Here is a 27,401-nt window from a genome sequence, read left to right as displayed (position 1 = left end):
ATCAAATACTGGTTGCAGACGCTGACATATTGAAGACAGCTGTCATTACACCTTTTGGCCTCTTAGAATTTTTACGTATGCCATTTGGCCTTAAAAATGTGGCTCAAATGTGGCAATGTTTCACTAATGAGGCGTTATGAGGATTAGACTTCATCTTCGCCTGTCTTGACGACATACTGGTGTTTTCAGCGACATAAATTCTCCATGAGGTGCAGTTTCACGGAGTTTTTGTAAGACTATGTAGGTACAGGAAGATAATTAATGAAAATAAGTGCAACTTGCAGAAAAATCCACATGACATACCTGGTTCACACAGTTTCAGCAGCCTACATCCGCCCATTGGAAGAGAAAGCAAAATTTATATAACAAACACCTCGGCCATTGAATTTGCGACAATTATGTAAGTTCTTAGGTGTTGTAAATTTTTACTGACATCTGCCGGGAGCAGCTCCTTTACAAGCACAACTCGCAGAGACGGTGACAGATTCTAGTACCAATAAACATCACAAGCTAGATTGGACACCCTGCATGCAGCAAGTCTTTGAACAGATCAAGACAAGTCTGAAGCAAGCAGTTTTACTGGCCCATCCTGAAAGAGATGCAACACTACCTAAAACAGTCGATCCTAATCAGCCAGCCATTGGAGCAGCGTTGCATAAAGGGTCTGTTGGGCACTGCCAGCCATTAGGGTTTTTATCACAAAAACTCATGGAAGCACATAGGAACTGGAGTGCGTAAAACCAAGAACTGTTAGCAGTATACAAGTCAAAAAGGCACTTTTGGCCTTATGTTGATGGTTGACCATTTTCAGTGTTCACAGACCTCAAACCACTCTCCATTGCATTCAGCAACCATACAGACACTGTCAGTTAGGCAGTTCAGACAGAGTACTTAAGCCTGTTCACCATTGGCTTATGTCGTGTAAAAGGAGCAGGGAATAACATATCAAAATATTTCTCAAGTGTTGTGGCGAGAACCAATTCTGTGGATTATGCGAGGCGGGCAAGACAGCAAAGAGAAGACATACAACTTCACGTTTTTTGGCAGAGTAACTCCACAGGGTTGAGACTGCAAGAATATGTCTGGAAGGTGATGAAATTAAAATATGTGAGATACCTCACAAGGAAGACATATACCATTCATTTCTGAACGTTTATGGTGCGAGATATTCAAAAGCATATACAATTTGACTCATCCAGGTACATGAACAAGTTGCTGATGGAATGCTTTGTTTGACCTGGAGTTAGGAATAAGTGTTGAAGGTGGACACAGGCATGCTCTGCCTGTCAACATTGTAATGTGGGATGTCATGTGAAGAAACCAGTGGGGCACTCTGATGAACCATCTGGTCGTTTTGAACACGTGCATCTCAACATCTTTGGTCCACTACTGGTGTCTGAATGTTACTGTTATCTGCTAGCAGCGATTGACAGGTTAACGAGGTGGGCAGAAACTGTATTGATTCAAGACATATCAGCAGAGACAAAGTCGAAATTTCTTGGTGACATAGGTAGCAAGATTTGGATGCCCAGAGCAAGTCATGACTGACCAGGATTGTCAGTTCAAATCCTCATTATTTCTTGAACTGACAAACATTTGTGGACTCTGACGTCACCATAGAACAAGTTATCGTCCAGAAAGTAAAGGAATGATAGCAATGGCACAGAACACTTAAAGCTGCATTGATGTGTCATGGTGACAGTTGGTCTCCTAAAGGGACATCCTCCTCTAGCATTACTTTTCCTCAACAGTAAGAGTCAATTTTGAGCAGGTCAATATTATCTCTGCTGTTTTTCTAAAAACATTCATGTAATTTTATACACAATATGTTATATTTCAAGCTAAAATTTATGAATAGGAATTACTTTACTTTCAATGCTACAACTGATATGTACTAGCTATGAACATACACTCATTTTTTTTTCCCCTGGAAACATTTGAAATTACGAAATATTTGACACACTTCAAATTTCTATTATTAATTATGCAATCAAGTACTACTTATTATGTTTATTTCTGGATTCATTTATGAAATAACAATCAAATGTAACAGAAATTCATTTGTCAAGAAAAATTGTAAACCCTTTGGAATACTGTTATTACCACAGAGTGAAGTAGTAGTAAGCATGCCTCTGATGTGATTAGACGCATTTTTGTATTTGGGCAAACAATGTAATTTCAGCTTTGTTAATGTGAAAATTTAAAAGACTGTGTGATATATTAAAATGTGAAAAAATAAATTAACGTAAAACAATGAGAACCTAAAATGTTAGAATTTCAGCTTCAGCTTCAAGGATCAGACCCTTAGACAAGGACAACTGGAGCTAAGTCTACAGGAAAAAGATAAGTAAACTAAAAAGTTTATTGTAATCTTACTCCTGTTAAATCTTCAGAAAAGACTTTACCATAGTGGGCACTAGCAGCAATAAAGTAGGAGAAGGAAGATTACAGTCTACAGCATTGCCACTGGTGTTATTGGGTCTGTGCACTGTTTTCAAACCTGACCTAGGGGCATCCACATCAGAGCTTCCGCGCGGAGAAGTCTTGCACCTTCCTAGTGACTTCTTTGAAGAGTGTATGAGTTAGACTGGCTTACTGCATTTATTGAAGGTGGTTAAAGCACAGCTGGCTAATCTCCACCCACAACAGTTGAAATGGCATGGTGACACTCCTTCATTTGTGCACGGAGACTTAAGCAAATGTTCACATGTGATGTTACGAACCAACACAGTAAGAGGCCCATTGCAGATTGGACTTTATAAAGTACAGCAATGTAAGGCACACACAATGAAGCTCCAGGTTTACAATAAACCAGTGCCGTGTCAGTCGTTCGAGTGAAGCCTGCTCATTTACTGCTGAAAGACTTAAAGCATCAAGACGCACAAGACTCACAGTGAAATATGGTGCCAGAATAGGAGCAAGCATCTTCCAGAACAGCAAATAAACCAAATCTGGTGGAAGATATGGCAGTAGAAGAACAAGACACACAACCAGTGATTTATGTAAGGGCAGGTCAGAATACAATTTTCCACACATACCTGGAACTCCGCTCTACTGGGAGAGGGCTGCTTGGGAACGGGAAGATAGACAAAATAAATAGAGTTATGCACAGTTCAGCAGTCAGCATCAAAAAAACATTAACTATTTGAATACTGTTTATTCTTTGCCTTTGATGTTCCCTTGTATGTTCCCTTTTATGTTTTACAAGAAAGAGAAACAAAGTTGTATGTTTTTGCATGTGCACGTAAGAAGTTATTATTTAATATGATGTTACATAGCAGCCAAAGGTTTATAAAGTCTATACATGTAGAGCCCTACTTGCCTGGTTAAATTTTACACAACTCATGTGTGGAGGGCTTCCCAGGGGTTGCCAGTTAATGATCATTTTGCAACAACAGTCATTCCGCCCATCACTACGTAGCACATCTTGAGGTTAATGTTCTTTTTTAATACACATTTGTACCTCCCTACAACCCAAATGGTTTCTATATGAAACTCAAATGTTCTGCCATTGCATCCTACAGTGTTTGCTGAAACATCAACAGATGGAGGATGCAGCACTACAACTACTGGTTAAGCCCCTCAGGGGAGGAAGAGGATGGTCATAGGTTAGACTCGCAATGCAGAAAGAGTAATGGAAGTAGCAGAGCATGGTAAAGTCTCAGAGGCACATGTTTATTAATCGCATACCCACGAAAGCGTTGTGAGCATTCTGGGGAGATCAATCGTGTTCCTAGTGATTTAACTTTTCCTTGATATCAACAGCCTCCACAGAACTGTATGCCGATAAACTGATTAACTACATCACTCACTGAGTCATGTTTACATATAGTGTGTCACACATAAGAGTAGTAATAAAACTGACAAGAAATTAGATGCAACATAATATAAAAAATCAATAAAATGAACTATGCAATAAGTTTTCAAGGCATTTTTTTCTGTTCAGTGTTTCTGAAAAGAATAGCTATCTTTGTCTGTTGCAGTCTTGTTAGATAATTACCTTATTTACCTTATTTGTGAGAGAACTCTGACTGGATTTGCTCCCATCCTGTCAAGTTTGTTTATAAACGCGATGCAGGGTACACTGTAACGTTTCATTTGCCTGTTTACAGTTAGGGTCTGGCTCTGCACGCCACCTACAGCACACAAGACAAGTATTGCCCCATCAAGAACTCTGAGGGCACGTTCCACTTCAACAGTAAAGTCCACGTGACCTGTTAATCAGCAAAAGGAATAAATTGATGATGAATATAAAGGAAAATGGATAATTAATTATATACAAGAAAGTAGGCTACATTGTTGCATGTGTTATTACAGGAAACAAAGCTACACTAATTTGGATAATATGACCCACACAATATTTCGAGTTCATTCAAATTGCATGAATTAAAGCCTCCCCCGATTAACCATAGACCTTGCCATTGGTGGGGAGGCTTGCGTGCCTCAGCGATACAGATGCCCGTACCGTAGGTGCAACCACAACAGAGGGGTATCTGTTGAGAGGCCAGACAAACGTATGGTTCCTGAAGAGGGGCAGCAGCCTTTTCAGTTGTTGCAGGGGTAACAGTCTGGATGATTGACTGATCTGGCCTTGTAACACTAACCAAAACGGCCTTGCTGTGCTGGTACTGCGAACGGCTGAAAGCAAGGTGAAACTATGGCCGTAATTTTTTCCCAAGGGCATGCAGCTTTACTGTATGGTAAATGATGGCGTCCTCTTGGGTAAAATATTCCGGAGGTAAAATAGTCCCACATTTGGATCTCCGGGCAGGGACTACTCAGGAGGATGCCGTTATCAGGAGAAAGAAAACTGGAGTTCTATGGATCAGAGCATGGAATATCAGATCCCTTAATCGGATAGGTAGGTTAGAAAATTTAAAAAGGGAAATGGATAGGTTAAAGTTGGATATAGTGGGAATTAGTGAAGTTCGGTGGCAGGAGGAACAAGACTTTTGGTCAGGTGAAGACAGGGTTATAAATACAAAATCAAATAGGGGTAATGCAGGAGTAGGTTTAATAATGAATAAAGCAATAGGAATGCGAGTAAGCTACTACTAACAGCACAGCGAACGCATTGTTGTGGCCAAGATAGACACGAAGCCCACGCCTACGACAGTAGTACAAGTCTATATGCCTACTAGCTCTGCAGATGACGAAGAAATTGAAGAAATGTATGATGACATAAAAGAAATTATTCAGATAGTGAAGGGAGACGAAAATTTAATAGTCATGGGTGACTGGAATTCAATAGTAGGAAAAGGATGAGAAGGAAACGTAGTAGGTGAATATGAATTGGGGTTAAGAAATGAAAGAGGAAGCTGCCTGATGGAATTTTGCACAGAGCATAACTTAATCATAGCTAACACTTGGTTTAAGAATCATAAAAGAAGGTTATATACATGGAAGAGGCCTGGAGATACTGACAGGTTTCAGATAGATTATATAATGGTAAGACAGAGATTTAAGAACCAGGTTTTAAATTGTAAAACATTTCCAGGGGCAGATGTGGAGTCTGACCACAATCTATTGGTTATGAACTGCAGATTAAAACTGAAGAAACTGCAGAAAGGTGGGAATCTAAGGAGATGGGACCTGGATAAACTGACTAAACCAGAGGTTGTACAGAGTTTCAGGGAGACCATAAGGGAACAATTGACAAGAATGGGGGAAAGAAATACAGTAGAAGAAGAATGGGTAGCTTTGAGGGATGAAGTAGCGAAGGCAGCAGAGGATCAAGTAGGTAAAAAGACGAGGGCTAGTAGAAATCCTTGGGTGACAGAAGAAATATTGAATTTAATTGATGAAAGGAGAAAATATAAAAATGCATTAAGTGCAGCAGGCAAAAAGGAATAGAAACGTCTCAAAAATGAGATCAACAGGAAGTGCAAAATGGCTAAGCAGGGATGTCTAGAGGACAAATGCAAGGATGTAGAGGCTTATCTCACGAGGGGTAAGATAGATACTGCCTACGGGAAAATTAGAGAGACCTTTGGAGAAAAGAGAACCACTTGTATGAATATCAAGAGCTCAGATGGAAACCCAGTTCTAAGCAAAGAAGGGAAAGCAGAAAGGTGGAAGGGGTATATAGAGGGTCTATACAAGGGCGATGTACTTGAGGGCAATGTTATGGAAATGGAAGAGGATGTAGATGAAGATGAAATGGGAAATATCATACTGCGTGAAGAGTTTGATGGAGCACTGAAAGACCTAAGTCGAAAAAAGGCCCCGGGAGTAGACAACATTCCATTAGAACTACTGACAGCCTTAGGAGAGCCAGTCCTGACAAAACTCTACCATCTGGTGAGCAAAATGTATTAGACAGGCGAAATACCCTCAGACTTCAAGAAGAATATAATAATTCCAATCCCAAAGAAAGCAGGTGTTGACAGATGTGAAAATTACCGAACTATCAGTTTAATAAGTCATGGCTGCAAAATACTAATGCAAATTCTTTACAGACAAATGGAGAAACTGGTAGAAGCCGACCTCAGGAAAGATCAGTTTGGATTCCGTAGAAATATGGGAACACGTGAGGCAATACTGACGCTACGACTTATTTTACCAGCTAGATTAAGAAAAGGCAAACCTACATTTCTAGCATTTGTAGACTTAGAGAAAGCTTTTGACAATGTTGACTGGAATACTCTCTTTCAAATTCTGAAGGTGGCAGGGGTAAAATACAGGGAGCAAAAGGCTATTTACAATTTGTACAGAAACCAGATGGCAGTTGTAAGAGTCGAGGGACATGAAAGGGAAGCAGTGGTTGGGAAGGGAGTGAGACAGGGTTGTAGCCTCTCCCCGATGTTGTTCAATCTGTATATTGAGCAAGCAGTAAAGGAAGCAAAAGAAAAATTCGGAGTAGGTATTAAAATTCATGGAGAAGCAGTAAAAACTTTGAGGTTCGCCGATGACATTGTAATTCTGTCAGAGACAGCAAAGGACTTGGAAGAGCAGTTGAACGGAATGGACAGTGTCTTGAAAGGAGGATATAAGATGAACATCAACAAAAGCAAAACGAGGATAATGGAATGTAGTCGAATTAAGTAAAGTGATGCTGAGGGAATTAGATTGGGAAATGAGACACTTAAAGTAGTAAAGGAGTTTTGCTATTTGGGGAGCAAAATAACCGATGAGTGTCGAAGTAGAGTGGATATAAAATGTAGACTGGCAATGGCAAGGAAAGCGTTTCTGAAGAAGAAAAATTTGTTAACATCAAGTATAGATTTAAGTGTCAGGAAGTCGTTTCTGAAAGTATTTGTATGGAGTGTAGCCATGTATGGAAGTGAAACATGGACGATAAATAATTTGGACATGAAGAGAATAGAAGCTTCCGAAATGTGGTGCTACAGAAGAATGCTGAAGATTAGATGGGTAGATCACATAACTAATGAGAAGGTATTGAATAGAATTGGGGAGAAGAGGAGTTTGTGGCACAACTTGACAAGAAGGGAGGACCGGTTGGTAGGACATGTTCTGAGGCATCGAGGGATCACAAATTTAGCATTGGAGGGCAGCGTGGAGGGTAAAAATCGTAGAGGGTGTAACGTTCCCTGGCAAACTCACACATTAACAAACTAAAATTTATTTGTACCATATACGCCGTTCTGAGCATTTGTATATAATGTAATTATTTAACAAAAAATATTATTGAATTTTGCGTAAAAGACATTTGTTATTATTGTAATATTTTTTGTAGTAATATTCTCTCTGTATTTAGGATGGTAATATTTCTATATTAATAATGTAATTGCGAAATGTGTCAATATCTGTGGTAACAGAGACGTGAAATTCAGCCAGAGAGAAATAATGTCGTGAAATTACAAAGAAATGTTAATAGTCAGCAATACTATAAAAGCACAATGCACTATGTATTCTTTGGTCTTCCTCGTTTAGAGCTGAAAGCGGTAGGAAGCTGTGTCGATGTATTTGGTGAATGGGTAGACGTCATTTGTCTGTATCTAGATTTAGCCGCCATTGAAGGAGAAATTACGAACTAATGTGAGTTGAATATTTGTTGTGGTAAAAATATACTGAAATTTATAAAAAGTGTGTATTATTAATGTAAATTAGCATGCCCATGTCATCTATAATATTTCTTTAAAGAGTTTTCAGCATTTTTTTAGCGGTGTTGCTGGGCTGTGCCGCGACCGATCGATTTGCAGCGGCGGCAAATTTAAAAAATTGTTCCGCTAAAGGAAAAATCAACCAAACCCGTAAATCGGGAACAGATAGATAAAAATTAACAGTGAATTAAGAGAATGTTCTTCTTTTACAGCGATCCAGAGACTGACTGAGATTTTAAAAATAGTTACACATTTGTGCATTCTTAGACGGATAGTTAACATTGAAATTTAACAATTTTGGTTCTTTCAAATAACTTAAATGTATAGCGAAGTAGGTTTGATCAGTGATAATCAAATGTTGGCTTGGTAATAATTAACCATTTTCTGCTAATAGTGATAATCTTGTGTTCAAAAGCTAACGCCGGGATAGAATTCAGTAAATATTTACAAAAAAAAATCCACTGCATTTAGAAAATGTGTGCCAAGGCCGAATGATGTAAAGGATTTGATTTTCAACTAAATATTCTTAACCAGTTAATATGAGTTCACGTAATTTTTAAATGTACGTAATTCTTTTGAAGGTGAAAATTTTATTACCACACGTAAATAAGAGAGAGGTTCTACAACAAAGTTCGCACGCAAAGAAAGTAAGGTAAAGAAAATTAACTTAAAAGCAAATTTTATTCTTTGACGAAAAATTTCATAGCAATTTCGTTAAAAGGGAGACTAAGAGATGAATACACTAAGCAGATTCAGAAGGATGTAGTCTGCAGTACGTACTGGGAGATGAAGAAGCTTGCACACAGGATAGAGTAGCATGGAGAGCTGCATCAAACCAGTCTCAGGACTGAAGACCACAACAACAACAAAGCCAAGAGAAGAAAATTTGAACTCAGAGAACTGTAAAACACAGGCCACAGAGTTCAAAATTCTTTTAAGATTGGCATTAAAGTCTCCACAAGCAGTGATTCTCCACTTAGCAATGCTTCATTGAAACTGTTTCTAGCTACTAAGAGGCTTAACATATTTTCTGTTGGCTGCCTGCTACACATCACAGTCGTACAACAGGAATCAGTGACCCTACACAGTCTTTTTCCAAGGGATCAAAGGCATGATAATCACACAGGATGAGATCACGACTAACGACGGGCGCTGTATTGTTTCTCTCTTGAGTCGGCGTAACTTCTGAGTTACGGCATTTGTGAAGGGTGCACCATTCCACAATAGTGGTTTTGTGGCAGATATGCTGCCCCATATACAGTCTTCATTCTCTGATGAATGTCTACTGATGTTTGTCCTTTGGCTTTGTACTGGCTGTTACCTATCTCGTTTCTTAGATAACTGGAAAATTGTGGAATCTTATGCAGTATATTGTGGTAGGACCACAATCTCACCATGTGTTTTTGAATGAGTATAATACGAGTAGTTCCAGCACAATTTCAGCAAGACTTATTTATTAGTAGCTGCTGAAAGATTACACACTGCAGATCTCATTTGTCTAGGGGTTCTCGAAGTCTGCAAAATAATCATTCCAACAAGCATGGCCTGGGGTTTCTTCTTGTTTGAAATAAACACTACCAGATCTGAAATACTTTCTGCTAAAAATTATATTTATTCATACTTTTTGTTTAGTAACTACACCATTTTCACTATGAACATTCATACTCTAAATGCATTATACTGCACTGGTCACATAAACACGCCCATCTCCCTCTAATACCGACAAAGAAGTGGCGGGCAAGCCAACATGTGCCCGGAAGTTGCAGACATTCCTGCATTCCAGATTCTTTGGTCTACTGACCTTAATAAACTCCAAAGATACATATAAATATACAACATTTAACATCTCAAATGAAACCATTATTTATCAAAAAAGAAAATATTCATAATTAAATAAACACATTTTCTGGCAACATAATGAAGTTACCTTAACTCTTTACTGTGGGCATCGTACTTTTTGCATGAGATAAACTTTATCTCCGACAGTTAATTACATTACAGCTTCCAGGAAAAGACTAACAATACATTGGTCCTGTTTGAATGCATTTGGTAATAACATCACCATAGTTAACATTTCTGCATTTACCGCATGCAAGTCAGAAAGATACAAATGCCACACTAATCTCTTGCCTACAAGTTTGTGCTTATATACTCGTATCAGAGTCATGCTATTTTGCATACATGTTACAACACACTCAAACAGAAACTTTTTGATTGCCCGTTACAGATCAGCATGATAGCCAAAGGAGTTGCCTCTCTCCTGCACTTTCCAAACTAAGCAGAACAAGAGTAAAACACCTGAGGCACTCATGCAATAAAGCAGTTATAGATGTAAAAGATATATCATCTTCATCCTGATGATACTATGAAAGAATCACCCAATAAAACTGGTTGTGGGGAACATTGATGCCCCAGAGAGAGATTCCTTGAAAGAAACCCAAGAAAAGGTAATTTACGCACAAAAGAATTTGGTTACAGAACACTGATTTAACCACTTCCCAATTCTTGAGTGTTGCTTATTAACCTGGGACCCTTAATAGTTAATCTTAATACTAGACACAGGGAAGATTACAAGAGATGCACATTTTGTCACTGTCATTTTGTAAGTGCAAAAGCATAACGGAAATAGTAGCTGATGCTACAAGAGTTGAATTTTCCCTCATGGACGTGATTGTTGTTTAAATTCCAATACTGTGCATGCCAAGAACAGCCTGGCAACATATTACTTCCTCCTACACATGTCTCACACAAAACCTCATGATGAGAGAAACAAAAATTCTAGACCTCATATGCAGCATTGGTGACGTACTTTCTCCCCATGTACCATTCTGAATGGTTGGTTGGTTGGTTTAAACGAGGGGGAGAGGGACCAAACTACGAGGTCATCCGTCCCTTGTTCCGAATAAAACAATGCCACAAGTGTGAGAATAAAATAAACGAGACTGACAACTCAAAACGGAATGAAAGGAAAAATCACAACAATGATGAAGGGCAACAAACATGTAAATGGACAAAAGGCGACAAGAAAACCACAGAAACAGAAGAAACCAGGTGATGAGATTAAAACAAAAAAGCAGATTACCCTGGCTGGCTGACCATGAGAACAAAAAAGGAGAACACATTAAAACCTAAACCCTAGAAGCACTAGGGTGTGGGACACAGAGGGACAAAGGACATGCACTAAAACTTAGATTAAATGATAAAACCCACCCTCATGAATAAAACGTAAAACTAAATCAGCCGATGAGGCACTGTCAGATAAAATTAGCAGCACTGAGTCTGGTAACCCAAGATTTCGTCGCTGGGCAGTCAAAGTGGGACAGTGCAGCAGAATATGGGCCACTGTCAACCAGGTGCCGCAGGAGGTAACTGAGGGTCGACCAAGCGTGGCCAACGAGGAGCCGGCAGAGACAACTGATTCCCTGCGAGAGACCCACATGGAGGTCTTCCACACATCCTCCCTAATGACATGCAGTTTGTTGTGTGTATTGTTATGTCATTCCGTCTCCCAAAGCCGAAAGACCCTACGGCGTAAGTTAGAACACAGGTCAGGTTCAGAGATGCCCTTCTCCAGATGCAGTTTCCGCATAGTCTGTTTGTCCACCCTGTCAGCAAGTTCGTTGCCTGGGATGCCAACATGTCCTGGGATCCACACAAACACCTCTGAAAAACGGGACCGGTCCAGGGCATAGATGGACTCCTAGATGGACGCTACCAAAGGATGGCAAGGGTAGCACTGGTCGATAGTCTGTAGGCTGCTCAAAGAGTCAGTACACAGAAGAAACGATTCCGCGGGGCATGAACGGATACACTGAAGTGCATGAGAGATAGCCACAAGCTCTGCAGCAAATACACTGCAGCCATCAGGCAAGGAATGCTGTTCAAAATGTCATCTGTGGAGTAGGTGAAGCCAACATGACCATCAGCCATACAGCCATCGGTGTAAACCACTTCACAGCCCCGGAACACGTCAAGAGGAAGTGACAGCGGAGAGTGGCAGGAGTAACTGAGTCCTTAGAGTCATGCGACAGGTCCAGACAAATCTGCGGCCTAGGTGTACACCATGGAGGTGTATGCGGACGGACCTGGATGGGAGGCGGTAAAGGAAAGGACTCCAGTTCAGACAGAAGCAATCACACGTGAACCACAATTATTAGCCCTGACCTGTGCCGCCGATGCGGGAGATGAACAGCCATGGGTGGGAGAAGGAGACGGTAATTCGGATGCTCAGGAGAACTACGAATGTGTGCAACATAACTGGCAAGCAATTGTGCACGTTGGATCTGCAATGGAGTGACTCCAGCCTCCACCAGGACACTGGGCACCGGATTCATTCTAAAAGCTCCCGTCGCAAGGCGAACACCACAGAAGTGCACTGAGCCGAGTAAACGCAACGCTGAGGGCACCACTAAACTGTAAACCAGACTTGCACAGTCAAGGCGAGGCTGAACAAGAGGCTGAACAATGGCTCTGTAGAGCTGCACCCCAGTTGGTGTTGCTCTGGCAGTGGACGGCATTGAGGTGCTGCCAGCACTTCTGCTTAAGCTGACAAAGGTGAGGTAGCCAAGTCAATCGGGTATAAGGAACCAGTCCTAAAAATCGATAAGGTAAAGTTCTGGTTCCGGATGAATGGTACGATGCCGACAGAAGTGCATGACACATGACTTTGCAGCTGAAAACTGGAAGCCGTGGGCTAGAACTAATGACTGCGCCTTTTGAATGGCTCCCTATAAGCGCCACTCAGCAACACCAGTTCTGGAGGAGCAGTACGAAATGCAGAAGTCATCTGCATACAAAGAAGGTTAGACCGATGGCCCTACAGCTGCTGCTAGACCATTAATAATTAATAGTCACTAAAAATAGAGAGAGACACTCAATACGGAGCCCTGCGGAATGCCATTGTCTTGAATATGGGGGAACTATGAGAGGCACCTACTAGGACACAGACAGCAAGAGGCGACACGAAATTCTGGATAAAAATCTGGAGTGGACCTCAGAGACCCCACCCATATAATGTGGCAAGAATATGATGTCGCCAGGTGTCGCTTTGCATAAATCAAAAAAGACGGCAACCAAGTGTTGGCATCTGGAAAAGGTTGTTTGGATGGCAGACTCGAGGGACACAAGATTATCAGTCGTAGAGTGATACTGGCGGAAGCTGCCCTGCCACGGAGCCAGTAGGCCACGTGATTCCAGAACCGAACCCAACCCAACCCAACCCTGACACACCATATGTTCCAGCAGCTTACAAAAGAATGTTGGTGAGGCTGATGGGCCAATAGCTATCCACATCAAGGGGGTTTTTACCGGGTTTGAGCACCGGAACAATGGTGCTCTCATGCCATTGCGATGGAAAGACACCATCACACCAGATCCAGTTGAAGATGATGATGAGATGGAGCTTGTAGTCAGATGAGAGATGTCTAATCACCTGACGGTGGATCAGATGCGGCCCAGGAGCTGTGTCAGGGCAATGTGCAAGTGCGCTGAGGAGTTCCCACTCCGTAAAAGGGGCATTGTAGGGTTCACCGTGGCCTGTAGTGAATGAGAGGACTTTCCTTTCCATCTACCGTATGAGGGTGCGAAAGGCTGGGGGGTAGTTCTCCGACGCAGAGGCTCGAGCTTAGTGCTCAGCAAAGTGCTCGGCAATCGCATTTGAGTCGGTACATAGCACGCCATTGATGGTCACGCCAGGGACACTTGTTTGGGTCTGGTACCCAAAAGGACATCTGATCTTCATCCAGACTTGGGAAGATGACATATGGCACCCAATGGTCAACACATACCTCTCCCAAAGCTCCTGCTTCCGTCGTTTTATAAGCTGGCGTACACAGGCACAGAGCTGCTTAAAGGCTCTAGGGAAGGGTCCCGCTTATGTCACTGTAGAGCTTGCTGACACTCTGTAATTGCCTCAGTGACTTCCGGCGACCACCAAGGGAAAGTCCTTCGCCGGGGGCACCCTAAAGAGCGAGGGATTGCGTTTTCTGCCACAAAACAATTGTGGTTGTCACATGCTCAACCATCACATCGATGTTACCATGTGGGGGAGAGTCAACAGTGACATCAGAGGTGAAAGTTTCTCAGTCTGCCTCGTTTAAAGCCCATCTGGGCACGCATCCGTGGGCCTGATGCTGGGGCAGTGACAGGAAGGTGGGGAAGTGGTCACTACCCCACAGATCGTCATGTGCTCTCCAGTGGATAGATGGGAGAAGTCCTGGGCTGAAAACTGATAAATCAGTAGCCTAGTAACTACTTTGAGCCGAGCCACACTGAAATATATGGCGACCCCAGTATTTAAGAGGCAGAGGTCGAACTGGGACAATAAAGTTTCGACATCTCCGCCGCGGCTAGTAAGCACAGTGTCACCCCACAAGGGGTAATGGGCATTAAAATCTCCCAAAAGTAGGAAAGGTTTAGGGAGTTGATCAATCAGTGCAGCTAATACATTCAGGGATACTGCACAATCTGGACGAAGATGTACACTGCAGACAGTTATTTCTTGCATAGTCCGAATTCTGACAGCCACAGCTTCAAGAGGGGTTTGAAGGAGAACAGTTTCACTACATACTGAGTTTAGGACATAAACGCAAACTCCATCCGACACTTGATTATAGTCGCTACGGTTCCTGTAATATCCTTTATAGTGGCGGACTGCAGGAGCCCGCATTGCAGAGAACCATATTTCCTGGAGGGCAATGCAGAAAGCAAATGTAAAGCTTAACAGCTGCCATAGCTCAGCCAGGCGATGGAAAAAACCGCCGCAATTCCACTGGAGGATGACATCATCGTGAGACTGGGAAGGCATGGAACATTCAATGAGGCAGTTTATGCCTCAGGGTCACCTGCTGTCACTGACTTTTTGCCTAAGCAGTCTATATCCACTGTGTCTGAGGATCCGGCGAGATCCAGGTCCTCAGCAGATGCCAGAATCTCCACCCATCCTCAGACGCAGAGCTTTTAGGTAGCGGTGGTGTGGGTAGCACCACAAGTTCCTTGTTCTTGAGGGTCTCTTTTTCGATTTCTCGGGTTGTTCCTTGGGTTTCCCTGGCTGCGAGGACTTCACTGAATCAGTCTCTGGGACTGAGGATGACCGTCTTTCCCACTAGAAGAAACCCGGGAAGGGAGCGACCCAAGGGACCCCTTCCTGGTGAGAGGAGCCAAGGAAGCCTTACAATTGTAGCTCAGAAGTGGGGACTGAAATTCCCGATGGTTGGGGGATGTTGCTCCCGAAGTAGGTGGTGCGGGACCAACAGGGAGGAAAGTCCCCCCCCCACCACCAAGGGGGCAGGTGTAGTCACCCCGGTTCTGTGAGATGACAGGAATTCAAGGAACTGATGGAGCGACAACTGTTCTCGTAGCAGCGACATATGAGGTAGCTCTTAGCCTCAGTGTAGGTCAGTCGGTCCAGGGTCTTATATTCCATGATTTTCCTCTCTTTGTGTAAAATCCTGCAGTCTGCCAAGCAAGGTGAATGATAATCTCCGCACTTGACACCGATGGGAGGCGGGGCACCTGGAGTATTGGGATGCGATTGACATCCACAGTCTTGATAGGTGGGGCTGGAAGTACAGCGGGAAGACATATGGCCGAACTTCCAGCAATTAAAGCACAGAATCAGGGGAGGGGTATATGGCTTGACGTCACAACGTTAGACCATCACCTTGGCCTTCTTGGGCAATGTGTCACTCTCGAAGGCCAAGATAAAGGCACCGGTGGCAACCTGGTTATCCCTCGGACCCCGATGGATGCGCCACACAAAATGAACATCTCGCCACTCATCAGACTGCAAAACGAGGTCCCCCTGGATCATCTGTCAGAGACAGCAAAGGACTTGGAAGAGCAGTTGAATGGAATGGACAGTGTCTTGAAAGGAGGATATAAGATGAACATCAACAAAAGCAAAACGAGAATAATGGAATGTAGTCAAATTAAATCGGGTGATGCTGAGGGGATTAGATTAGGAAATGAGACACTTAAAGTAGTAAAGGAGTTTTGCTATTTAGGGAGTAAAATAACTGATGATGGTCGAAGTAGAGAGGATATAAAATGTAGACTGGCAATGGCAAGGAAATCGTTTCTGAAGAAGAGAAATTTGTTAACATCGATTATAGATGTGTCAGGAAGTCGTTTCAGAAAGTATTTGTATGGAATGTAGCCATGTATGGAAGTGAAACATGGACGATAACCAGTTTGGACAAGAAGAGAATAGAAGCTTTCGAAATGTGGTGCTACAGAAGAATGCTGAAGATAAGGTGGGTAGATCACGTAACTAAAGAGGAGGTATTGAATAGGATTGGGGAGAAGAGAAGTTTGTGGCACAACTTGACTAGAAGAAGGGATCGGTTGGTAGGACATGTTTTGAGGCATCAAGGGATCACAAATTTAGCATTGGAGGGCAGCGTGGAGGGTAAAAATCGTAGAGGGAGACCAAGAGATCAATACACTAAGCAGATTCAGAAGGATGTAGGTTGCAGTAGGTACTGGGAGATGAAGAAGCTTGCACAGGATAGAGTAGCATGGAGAGCTGCATCAAACCAGTCTCAGGACTGAAGACCACAACAACAACAACAACAACATGAGCCGTGATGGTAACAGAAACACCCCCCCAACTTGCCACAAGAGAGAAATGCCCATGTATGGGCAGAGGATGCTGTTTTTATCAAAACTGAACCAGAGCACATTGTGGACAAGCCCTCCACGCCCCTAAACTTGTCCTCCAAATGCTCCATAAACTGAGGCTTCATGGACATGAAAGATTCCCCATCAACTCTCGAGCATACAAGGTAATGGAGCAAATAAACTTCACTGCCATTCTCAGCCAGGCGTTCCTCCCATGGTGTGGCCAGGGAGGGGAACGACTTGGGGCCATATTTCTTAGCATTGTAGTTAGATTTTGCCTGCTTAGAGACTGCTGGCGGCGGACAATCAGCACGAGATGATGTACTATGCTTCATGGCATGTCACCAGCCCTGATGCCACCCACTCCAACCAGGGGCCCTCCCCACGGGTGCCACCCAGCCACAGCAAAGGCCACCTGGCAGAATGGCCATTGCCAGGAGTCCCGATGCCCCAGGGTGACGGGCATCTACTCCTCGGCATACATGGGGAGTTAACGGTGCAGGCATCACCAGAGCGATCCTTGTGTTGTCAGGGGGCTACAATCAACAGGGTACATGGCAGCCCCACCACCACGGACTGGCTACCGTGCTGAATATGAGGTGCAAAGAAGTCCATGGTCATCGTCGGCACAGAAAGTGACACTGCATAGAGTATGGTGGAAAACGCACCCAGGAAGGTGTCCTCGCCCAAGAGATGGAGAATGGGGAGGACTGCAATGCAACGACAAGAAAGTGGGCTGAAGATCTCAATGCACAATGGACACAAGCACCATGTAAGACGCCCTTCCCCAAATGACTCGCTCTTCGGGAAAATTTTGAAAAATGGAGGTCAAACCCCACAGGGGATCATCACATAAAGGCCAAAACGTGTGAGACTCCTTTTAGTCGCCTCTTACGACAGACAGGAATACCTTGGGCCTATTCTAACCCTCGGACCTGCAGGGGAGATTCATGAATGGCACAGGAAAGGGGTTGAAATCACAGCTATATCATACGTACCCTCCACGACACACCATAAGGTGGCTTTCGAAATATAGCTGTAGATCTAAAATAGCATCCTGATCATCAAAATTTAACTATTATGTCCATATTGGACAGCAGATTTAATGAAGGCTCTACACCAGTTACATAATTTATGGAAGTTTGGGAAAGATAAACGAGAAAAAATTTTAAACTATAATTAATAATTCTTCATGCTCTCCTGGCAAGGTGTTGTCATATTGGACAATCTGATTTCTGCCAGTTATTCGCACCTTTCTTGCATGATATTTCAGCTGTGTGACTTGCAGCCTTCTTCAGGTACTATCTGATATTGATTCCAGCGTGGAACGTGTGCGGTATTTATGCCACGTTGTGCTAGGCGCCCTGCCTATGGTCCATGTCATGTCAGGTGCTCTGTCTGCAGTATGCACCCACCAATAGCAGTGACTGTAGTATTTCCGTCTAGCTGTGGCTGCTTCAAATGCTCTGTGTGTACTTTGTGGTTATTATCCATTGCTCAATCTTGCTATATGGAGTTCTAAATGATGTCCAAGGCGTGTTAGACATTTTAGCTTCTGACTGTTGTCATTTATGGTCTCATGTGATCTAGAACATGCTGCGTGGGACACTCTGTCTGAGGTCCATGCCCACCAGGAATGGCTGTAGTGTTGCTTTCAGGCTCATAGTGTTCAAATTACTGCTCGAGACTCGATAGAACATCCTCCAGTATGCTGTCTGAGGTACCATCTCACATGCATCCTTTGCTACACATACTGAGCTGTTTTTTTTTCCTGACTCCACCTTTATGCCTGTGTCCCCTGGGATCTTGGTGTTGCCTCCACTGTATCTTCACAAGATCAAGCACTGGGTTCCGGGCAGAGCTCAAGTGGAAACCGGTGTCACAGTTAATGAGATTCTGCATGACCTAATCCCAATAGGTTCTTTGATGACACTGTCCCAGTATCTCAATGTTTGTGTTAGAATCTTGGCAACATTATAGCTCATGGAATGACTGAGTTCTAAACAATGCTCGGCAGTCACTGACTTGGTTGCCTGTCTGAGCCGAGTGTGCCTTTGGTGTTCTTTGCAGCTGATGTCAATGGTCCTAGTCGTCTGGCTGATGTATGCCATACCACATTCACATGGTATGTGGTGAAAGCCCAGTTTTTGTAATCCCAGGTCACCCTTCACAATCCCTAGTAGAGCCTTAATATTGGTAGGTGGCTGTAACATGCTATTGGTGTAATGTTTGAGGAGAATTCTGCTGATTTTGGTAAATATCAGCCCAATATATGGCAAATATACAACATTCTCTGTTTCTTCTTGTACCTCTTCAGGAACCTCTGTTGGAGAGAGAGGGCACAGTGTCTTTTGAACATCTCTGTAAGAGTACTATCCTTTTTTTAAATGCACGCAATAACATTTGATTGTATTGTTTATATATTTACAGCCCAGGTTCATCATCTTGTACGAAGATCAGTAAATAATATTTGGAGCAGGTCATATTTAATAAAAACAGATTTACATTGGTATATAAAAGATGAACACATGTCCTTGAGTAGTAATGATTGTGAAATTTTGCTCTCGAGATGATGATTTTACATCTGACATAATTTGGCAATGGAGATAGAATACCTACAATCTGTCTTCTACAAAAATGGATACTCTCCTCGAGATGTTCAAAAGACACTGTGGCCTGTTTCCCCACCAGAGGTTTCTGAAGAGATACAAAAAGAAATCAAGGAGATTGCATATTTGCCACTTGTTGGGTTCACATCTGCCAAAATCAGCAGAATTCTCCTCAAACATAACATCAAGAGTGTGTTACAGCCATCCACCAAGATTAAGGCTCTACTAGGGGGTTTTAAGAATGAGCTGGGTTTACAGAAATTGGGCCTTTACCACATACCATGTAAATGTGATATGGCATACAACGGCCAGATGACTAGGACTATTGACATCAGGTGCAAAGAACACCAAAGGCACAACCGGCTCAGACAGGCAACCAAGTCAGTGTCTGTCAAGCATTGTTTAGAACTCAGTCATTCCATGAGCTATAATGTTGCCAAGATCCTAACACAAACATTGAGATACTGGGACAGCATCATCAAAGAATCTATTGAGATTAAGCTCTGCCAGGAACCCTATCTTCTGAAGACGCAACAGAGGCAAAATCAAGACCCTGCAGGACATAGGTATAAAAGATGGAGTTAGAGAAAACAGCTCAGTACATGTAGCAAAGGATGCACATGAAATAGTACCTCAGACAAGAGACCCAATACCTGAGGACATTCTACCAAGTCAAGAGCGGCAATATGAACACCAGCGGCCTGAAAATAACACGGCAGACCCTCCTGGTGGGCACGGACCTCGGACAGAACGCATGACATGGCATGCCACAATAACAGGATGTCCTAGATCACAGGATGGCTTAAATGACAACAATTGAAAGGCAAAATGTGTAACATGACTTGGAGATCATTCAGAACTCCATACAGCAAGACTGACATCGGACAAGAACACAAAATGTGCGCATTGTTCAGAACAGCCATGGCTAATAGAAAACAATACAGTTGCTGCTACTGGTTGGCACATACCACAGACAAGGGTGCCGGATACAGCTTAGACCACAGAGAAACACCTAACACAACATAAGCATAAATACCAGACTTGTTCCACACTGGAATCAGTATCAGACAGCACCTGAAGAAGACTGGGAGTCACGCAGTTGAAATAGCATGCAAGAAAGACACGTATAACTGGCAGAAACTCAACTGCTCAACATAACAAAAAATAAATATATAAAGATAAGTGTCCAAAGACGCTGACCATTCTAAACTACATGTTGAAAAATACATTTTGGGACAAAAGTTCTCTTTTACAATCAAATAATGAATATAAATACAAAGCTTTTTACCTGGTGTGTCAATAATATTTATGTTATATCCTTTCCAAAGTGTGTATGTAGCAGCAGATTGAATTGTGATGCCTCTCTGTCTTTCAAGTTCCATAGAGTCCATTGTGGCACCAACATTATCTTTTCCTTTTACCTGTGAAAAAATTTTGTATTCACACTCTGTGAAACTTGAAACTGTGTAACAAACTATGCAAATATATGACAAAGATCAGGTATAACAGCACTTGCAAAAGAACTGGTAGGAGCCAGTAAAGCTACATTACAAAAGCTCACGATAGCAATTTCTATGTAAATATTGGTTTCCCAGTTCACAATATATGTCTAGTATATTGATGATTGTGACACTGACACTCTGTTTTGAGTTTCTGCCAGCAGTTGTATTTGGGGACAGACTGATCTGAAATATAGTCTGAGGCCCAGGTTAGGTTGGGTGGTGATGGGTCAATTGTGGGTTTCCAGACTCAACGAATGTGTCAAACAATAAAACGCTATTTTCAATGAAGACAGTAATGACTAACGTATCTTTTTCACACACACACACACACACACACACACACACACACACACACACACACACACACACACTCCTCAAAGTTACAATTACGGCCCTGGTGAAAACCTCCATTTTTACTACTGTCGTCTGATATTTTCAAGGCTTTACAAACAAGAATATGCAAACCTAAATAAACTTATTCCTGTGGAAGCCTCACTACTTTGATGGTTTCTGTTTTGTTAATGGTTTCTTGTTGTTAGCGACAACATCCATCAGATGTTTCTAGAAGTCACATCTCCTCCATGGTAATGATGTCATCAATCTATTGGAGCAGTATTGGTTTGTTTATCAAAGCCAAAAAATTGCTGGCTGTACCGGAAACTTGAGCTTCAGTACTCCACAAATGAAACTCACTGATCTTTCAGTTAGGCCTGGAAATTAAAAGCATGGCCCATTTAACTTCGCTTGGATCAATAACATAGAGATACCACAGGTTTGCGCCTCACAGTCGAAATTATTCACCTGCTAGCTTGGTATCTAACGCTCACGAGCATCTTATGGACGAAATACTGAAGTAATATGTCGTACATAAGAAGAGAAAGCGGTGGCGGCGGCCTGGAACTGGAGGGCTAAGGGACTTGCCTACCTACATGAAACGGAAGTACTTTATTGCAAACAGGGACACAGAAAGAAGACTGTACACATGGAGAACGTCAACACAACAGTGTGGACTCCTGGGATATAGTGAGACGTTTGTAGAATCCTCTAAATGTTACTGAGGCGGGTTTCTGACATACCTCGTGCATCTCTGAGATTCGCCCAGTATAAAACAATATTCTTTCGGTAAGAGTTGTTTTCCCGGAATCAATGTGTGCTGAGATGCCAATGTTCCGTATGTGATCCAATTCTTTATGTTCAGCATATTTGGCGTAAGATGAGAAAACATTTCTATCCTGTAAAAGAAAACAAGTTATCTACTAGCGTGAAAAAACTTGGGACAATAAGGACAAATCAAACAGTTATGGGGAGGAAACAGGATATAGGGCTACAGTATATTACATTCATGATATTTTACTATGTTTTCTGGTTTACCTCCTTTAAATTTGAGGTTAGCTTTAAGATTTTACGTAATGATTTTCGATCGATGTACTTAAAAACTGACATGTTTCCGTCTCACTAAATATTTAATATCTAAACACGGAATTACTATTTAGGACACAAATATTCGAATTTATTACTTCACTTTCATATATAACAACATTTTTACACTATTCACAGCACCGCTAATTACAAACACATGGTGTCAAACATTATCGACAAGAGGGATTGCAAAGACTTGCCCACTTACAACGAATGCACCAGTACAGCATGTTGATTAATGGCACCAAACATACATGCAACAAAGCTGTCGGTGTCAACTTCAAATTCAACATCCTGGGCACAGTAAAGAAGGACTATCATCTCAGATTAAATATAATAGCAGCTAAAGACACTATAGCACACAGGCATCACTCATGTCGTTTAAAGCACTATACACAATGGATAAAAATGACGTTCATTTACTCTGCTGTGGTAAAACTGGTGAATTCCTATTTCCCTTTGAGGAAACATGCTTGTAGAGGTACATAAATCTACTAATGTGTAACAATATATAATAAGCAACTCGCTGAATTATCTTTTGGTACATAAACGACATGATTTTGAGTTGCTACTGTAGTAAAGAGAGTGAATAGTTCTGGTAAGCTAGGGTAACAAATTGCTTGGATACTGGATTGTTTGTAAGATATCGTGATCTTCCGTCCTTATGGAGATAAGTAGAGGGTCATATCCACATTTTGCTTAATCACCTATTTTATGAAAGAAATAGTAAAAGCTGTACCTGTCCTCAACCAGACGGTTAGTGTGAATGCAGAAGTGTTTTATTAGGAATAATTCTATTGAAGGCATTTACCCTTATCTTCCTCTAACATTTGACCTAAATTACTCAACCAGTCATGGGGAGACTACACATTAATGCTGACTCTGAATCATGAGAAACTTGTCATTTTGCACACTGGCAGGCTATTGCTGTAGGTTTGTTGCAGGGCTAAATAACTCCATTAACCAGCACATTCAACAACAGTGTAAAACATATGTAAACCTAAGTCAGTGATAGCACCAAATATAATCATTAAAATAGTTGTCACTCTCATATAGCATCACACGGCACTTCACCACTCCCCCTTACTGTCAGTGATACTTTCTGTTGAATCAGACGTGCCGTCTGGACTCTGTAACAAGGGGTCATACACAGGTTACTGATGGCACATTAGAGGTTGCCTCCGATGTCTGTTGCAGCTGATCTGTAATGGATACTAGAGCAGCTAGAATGTTTGTTCAAGTCCATTGTGTGTGAAGATGAGTCTTTACCAATGTATGGTGCATTGGAAACAGGTTTAATCCTGTCAACAGAGATGATCGTTGGTGTACCCATCACATCAGGTTTGAATGTCATGTCTTCCCTACCGATGACATCGAATTGTGGCTGCAGTGGTTTGTTTACTGTGCCGTGCCATACAAAGACACGATGGCACTCCCATAGCTTCTCAAAAGCAAAAGGGCGACGGCTCTGCTGATACCTTGGAGCAATGGTATGTTGTTGCAGGATTTGTGTATACAGCTTTTGTACGAAATCTACAGCAAAGAACTCGCCAGGCAGTCGTATCGGCTGTTCATAAACAAGTTCTGCAGTCACAGCTTTCAGGTCTCCTTTCAGCGGCACATGGTGACGCAGGAGGACGATGGACAACGTCGCTGTCCACCACTGTGAGTCGTGGCATCGAAGCAACACTTTCAGTTGGCGGTGCATGCATTGAATTAAACCATTTGCTGCTGGGTAGTAAGCTGTAGTTCTAATCCGCTTCATACTGAGTAGGACGGCTAGTGCTTTGAACAGAAGGTACTCAAATTGTGTTCCCCAGTCTGTCGTAATTCATAGAGGCACACCAAAACAGGTGTTCCATCCTCAGAAGAAAGCAGTCGCGACAATTTTGGCGGTATTGTCGGTGATTGGGAACACCTCGGGTCAGCATGTGCAACTATTGATGGATGTAAGGCAGTAGGTGCTTCCTTCTGATGGTGTGAGAGGTCCTAAGGGGTCTAGATGGACATGTTTAAGTCGATGACCTGGAGGAAGAAACATGCCAATAGTGACCTAATGTGCCATCTGACTTTATTTAATAAGCAGGCTATAGACTGTCGAACATATTGACTGCAATCTTTGTCCATGTGTGGCCAACAAAAACTTTGTGTCACCATATTGGTAGTGGCTCCTACTCCATGGTGCGACTTGTTATGTAAACAGGCGATTTCCTGTTGGTGAAAGTCAATAGTCACAACATGGTGGCTGCTAGTTAGTGGTGATGTTATAATACAGAAGCACAGTTGACAGTGGCAATGTAATATGACGGAGTTGTAGGCCAGATGGTTGCACTAACAAATCTTGTAACGCACTGCCTGACTGTTGAGCTGCAGCGAGATATTCAAAATCAACTACATCAGTGATTGCGTCGATCTGAGATAGAGTGACAGTTCTCCATCAACATGAACAATATTGGTGTTGAACTGTCCAATATAGTCGAGATGTAGCAGCTGGTGAGGTGAAGCTTTCCCAGGACGCTGCCGGAAAACATATGTTAGTGGCTTGCGATCTGAGATGAGAGTGAACTGTTGTCCCTCCAACATGTGACGAAATTTCTTCATAGCATCATAGGTAGCATACAGCTCATGATCAAAGATGGACCATTTCTATTGAGGTGACAATTACTTGTTACGTAAAAATGTTAAGGGCTGCCAGTGCTTTTCTATTTGCTCTCGCAGTGCAGCACTAATTGCAGTGGCAGGCACGTCAACCATCAAGAAGAGAGGCGTCTAGCAGTTTAGCTTCTGCAATGGCAGTCTTTAGCTGGGTAAATGCCACCTCAGCTTCACTATTTCACTACAGTTTGTCCGTTAGCTTCGCTGAACAATGCAAGAATTTGTTCAGAAGTGCAGCTATGAAAGCATGATTTCTGTTGTGCTCTTCCAGTGCACGACCTGCTACGACAATATCGTCCAAATAGTTTGAACAGTTTGGTGTTTGAGCAGTCAGTTGTTCCAAATACCATTGGAAAATGGCAGGTGCTTAAGCACTGCCAAAAATCAAACGCAATTATTTAAACAAGCCTAAATGAGTGTTCACTATACACACTTGCTGAGATTCTTCATCTAGTGTATTTGAAGATATGTGTCGCACAAATCAATTTTTAAAAAGTAACGACCAGCGCCTGATCTGTCCATCACAGCCTCTGGGTGTGGCAGTGGATAAGTATCAATGACAGTTTGTGGGTTGACTTAAAATCAACACATAGGCGAATGCGACCAGAAGGTTTGGGGAGCAAAACCAGTGGACTTGCCCATTGACTAGCTCGTACAGGCGCAATAGCTCCACTATCTTGCAAGTCTTTAAGTTCAGTAGCGACTGTGCCCCCTAATGCAATGGGAACAGTTCTGGCCTGGCAAAATTTCGGCTGAGCATTGTCTTTAAGAGCAATACGTGTAACAAAATTATTGGCTTTACCTAAACCTTCAGAAAAAAGTTCAAGGAATTTTTTAGCAAGCTAGCTACACTGTCTTTTGCATTGAATGCAGACACTGACAACACATTGTCCTGTATTTTAAAACCAAAAAAATCAAATGGATCAGGGCCAAATATGTTCTCACAATCGCGTGATTTCAGCATAGTGAAAGTTACAGTTCGCTTATGCGAGTGATACATTGCAGGCAAAATACATGGTCTGGGAAAGGGGATGTCTTGTCCATAATAAGCCGTTAGGTGCGTGTAGTTTTAGACAGGTGTGGGGAGCCTAACAGTTCATATGTGTTACAGTTCAGAAATGAAACAGAGGCACCCATGTCTGACTGAAATTTCACACATTTTCCACAAAGAATCAAATGAACAAAACGTTTGTTGGCTTGGCGTAGCACTTAAGAAACTGTTTACTTTCCAGTTTTGTTAATGCCTGTTGCATATTTTGGATACACTGTATCAATTACATGGACCTTGTGACTAGATGTACGTGAGTGGGTAGAATTTTTAAGTTTGTTCCGAAGCAAACATATGGATGTACATGTCCTTTCTTGCCAAAAGTGTAGCACTGTGCTTGTCGGGACAGGCAGTCTTGGTGTTTGTGCCATGAATAGCACCACAGGCATGACTTAATTCTGTTCACCTGTGTAGAGAGCTGTTTATGGAGAGTTGTTTACTTGGGGAGGGGCGTGCAAGCTGCCGCTGCCTAATGGGCTGGCCGAGAGCAATGGACTCAACCCAACAAATTGCTGGCTGTTCAAACTTACAGGCCGACATGGCACCTGAATCATACTGATCTAGTATTATTACTATTTGCTGAAATGATGGATCAGATTGTTTCAAAATCTGTTCTCTAAGCCTGACATCAGTGGCATTGTACAAATTCGTACCACGTAACATTACATCTGAATATAAAGCACCCAGCACATTTGAATTTGCATTTCCCCATCATACCCAAAAAAACTGTTACCCACAAGCGATAGGTTTGTTCTGACTGTTTTTTGCAATTACAGAATTGGTACCTAGCTGCTACTACTTTCACTTGTTGGTCATAATAGTTAGTTAGCGAATCAACAACCTGATCATACAAAAGTTAACTTGGAGTGGAGTTTTTGAATGAGTCAAAACACTGCACTCTCTACTGTTGACAATAAATAAGGCAATTTCACAGTACCTGGTACGTTGTGAGCAAGTAAGTCGGCTTCAGATTGTTGCAAACACTCGAGCCATTTCTCTTCTTGGTCATGAAACTGGCGAAAAGACAGTATAGTACTCTGAGATACTGCAGGCGCCTGCTGTACTGCATTCGTTTGATTCGAAAGGAGCTGTTGTACCGTATTGAGTAGAGGGGCAATCTGTTGCGTCTGAAACTGAAACATCTGTCCTGAATGTTAAAGTCGAACAAATAAAAAGAATCAAGACCAAATATGTTTTCACAATCGCGTGATTTCAGCATTGTAAAAGTCACTGTTAGCGTATGCGAGCGATACACGGCAGGCAAAGTACATGTTCCGAGAAAGGGATTGTCTTGCCATTATAAGCCGTCAGTTGTGTGGTAGTTTGAGAAAGGCGTGGGAAGCCTAACAGTTCATACGTATGACTATTATCAATGTGACAGAGGCACCTGTGTCCAATTGAAATTTCACACATCTCCTATAAAGAAGTTAATGAACAAAAAGTTTGTTTGACTGGTGTATCACTGAAGAAACTGCTCATGAGCCAG

The 27,401-nt window shown here is 42.3% G+C and overlaps 1 protein-coding gene across 1 annotated transcript in view; it reads right to left on the bottom strand.

The window, feature by feature from the left end:
* The window catches only part of LOC126456783 (elongation factor G, mitochondrial), an 80,556-nt gene extending 58,177 nt beyond the window's left edge, over nucleotides 1-22,379 (bottom strand). The window contains exons 1-4 of the mRNA XM_050092566.1: nucleotides 22,165-22,379; nucleotides 21,870-22,025; nucleotides 20,580-20,712; nucleotides 4,010-4,214 (exon numbers count right to left, since the gene is read on the bottom strand). Of these exons, the coding sequence (XP_049948523.1) occupies nucleotides 4,010-4,214; nucleotides 20,580-20,712; nucleotides 21,870-22,025; nucleotides 22,165-22,236 (566 nt within the window). The 5' untranslated portion in view covers nucleotides 22,237-22,379. The remainder of the gene's footprint in view (nucleotides 1-4,009; nucleotides 4,215-20,579; nucleotides 20,713-21,869; nucleotides 22,026-22,164) is intronic.
* Between the last annotated feature and the right edge of the window lie 5,022 nt (nucleotides 22,380-27,401).

The sequence above is a fragment of the Schistocerca serialis genome, chromosome 2, assembly GCF_023864345.2.
Source record: "Schistocerca serialis cubense isolate TAMUIC-IGC-003099 chromosome 2, iqSchSeri2.2, whole genome shotgun sequence".
NCBI lineage: Eukaryota > Metazoa > Arthropoda > Insecta > Orthoptera > Acrididae > Schistocerca > Schistocerca serialis.
The sequence above is the reverse complement of the archived record's forward strand: the minus strand, read 5'-3'. Positions and strand labels throughout refer to the sequence as shown.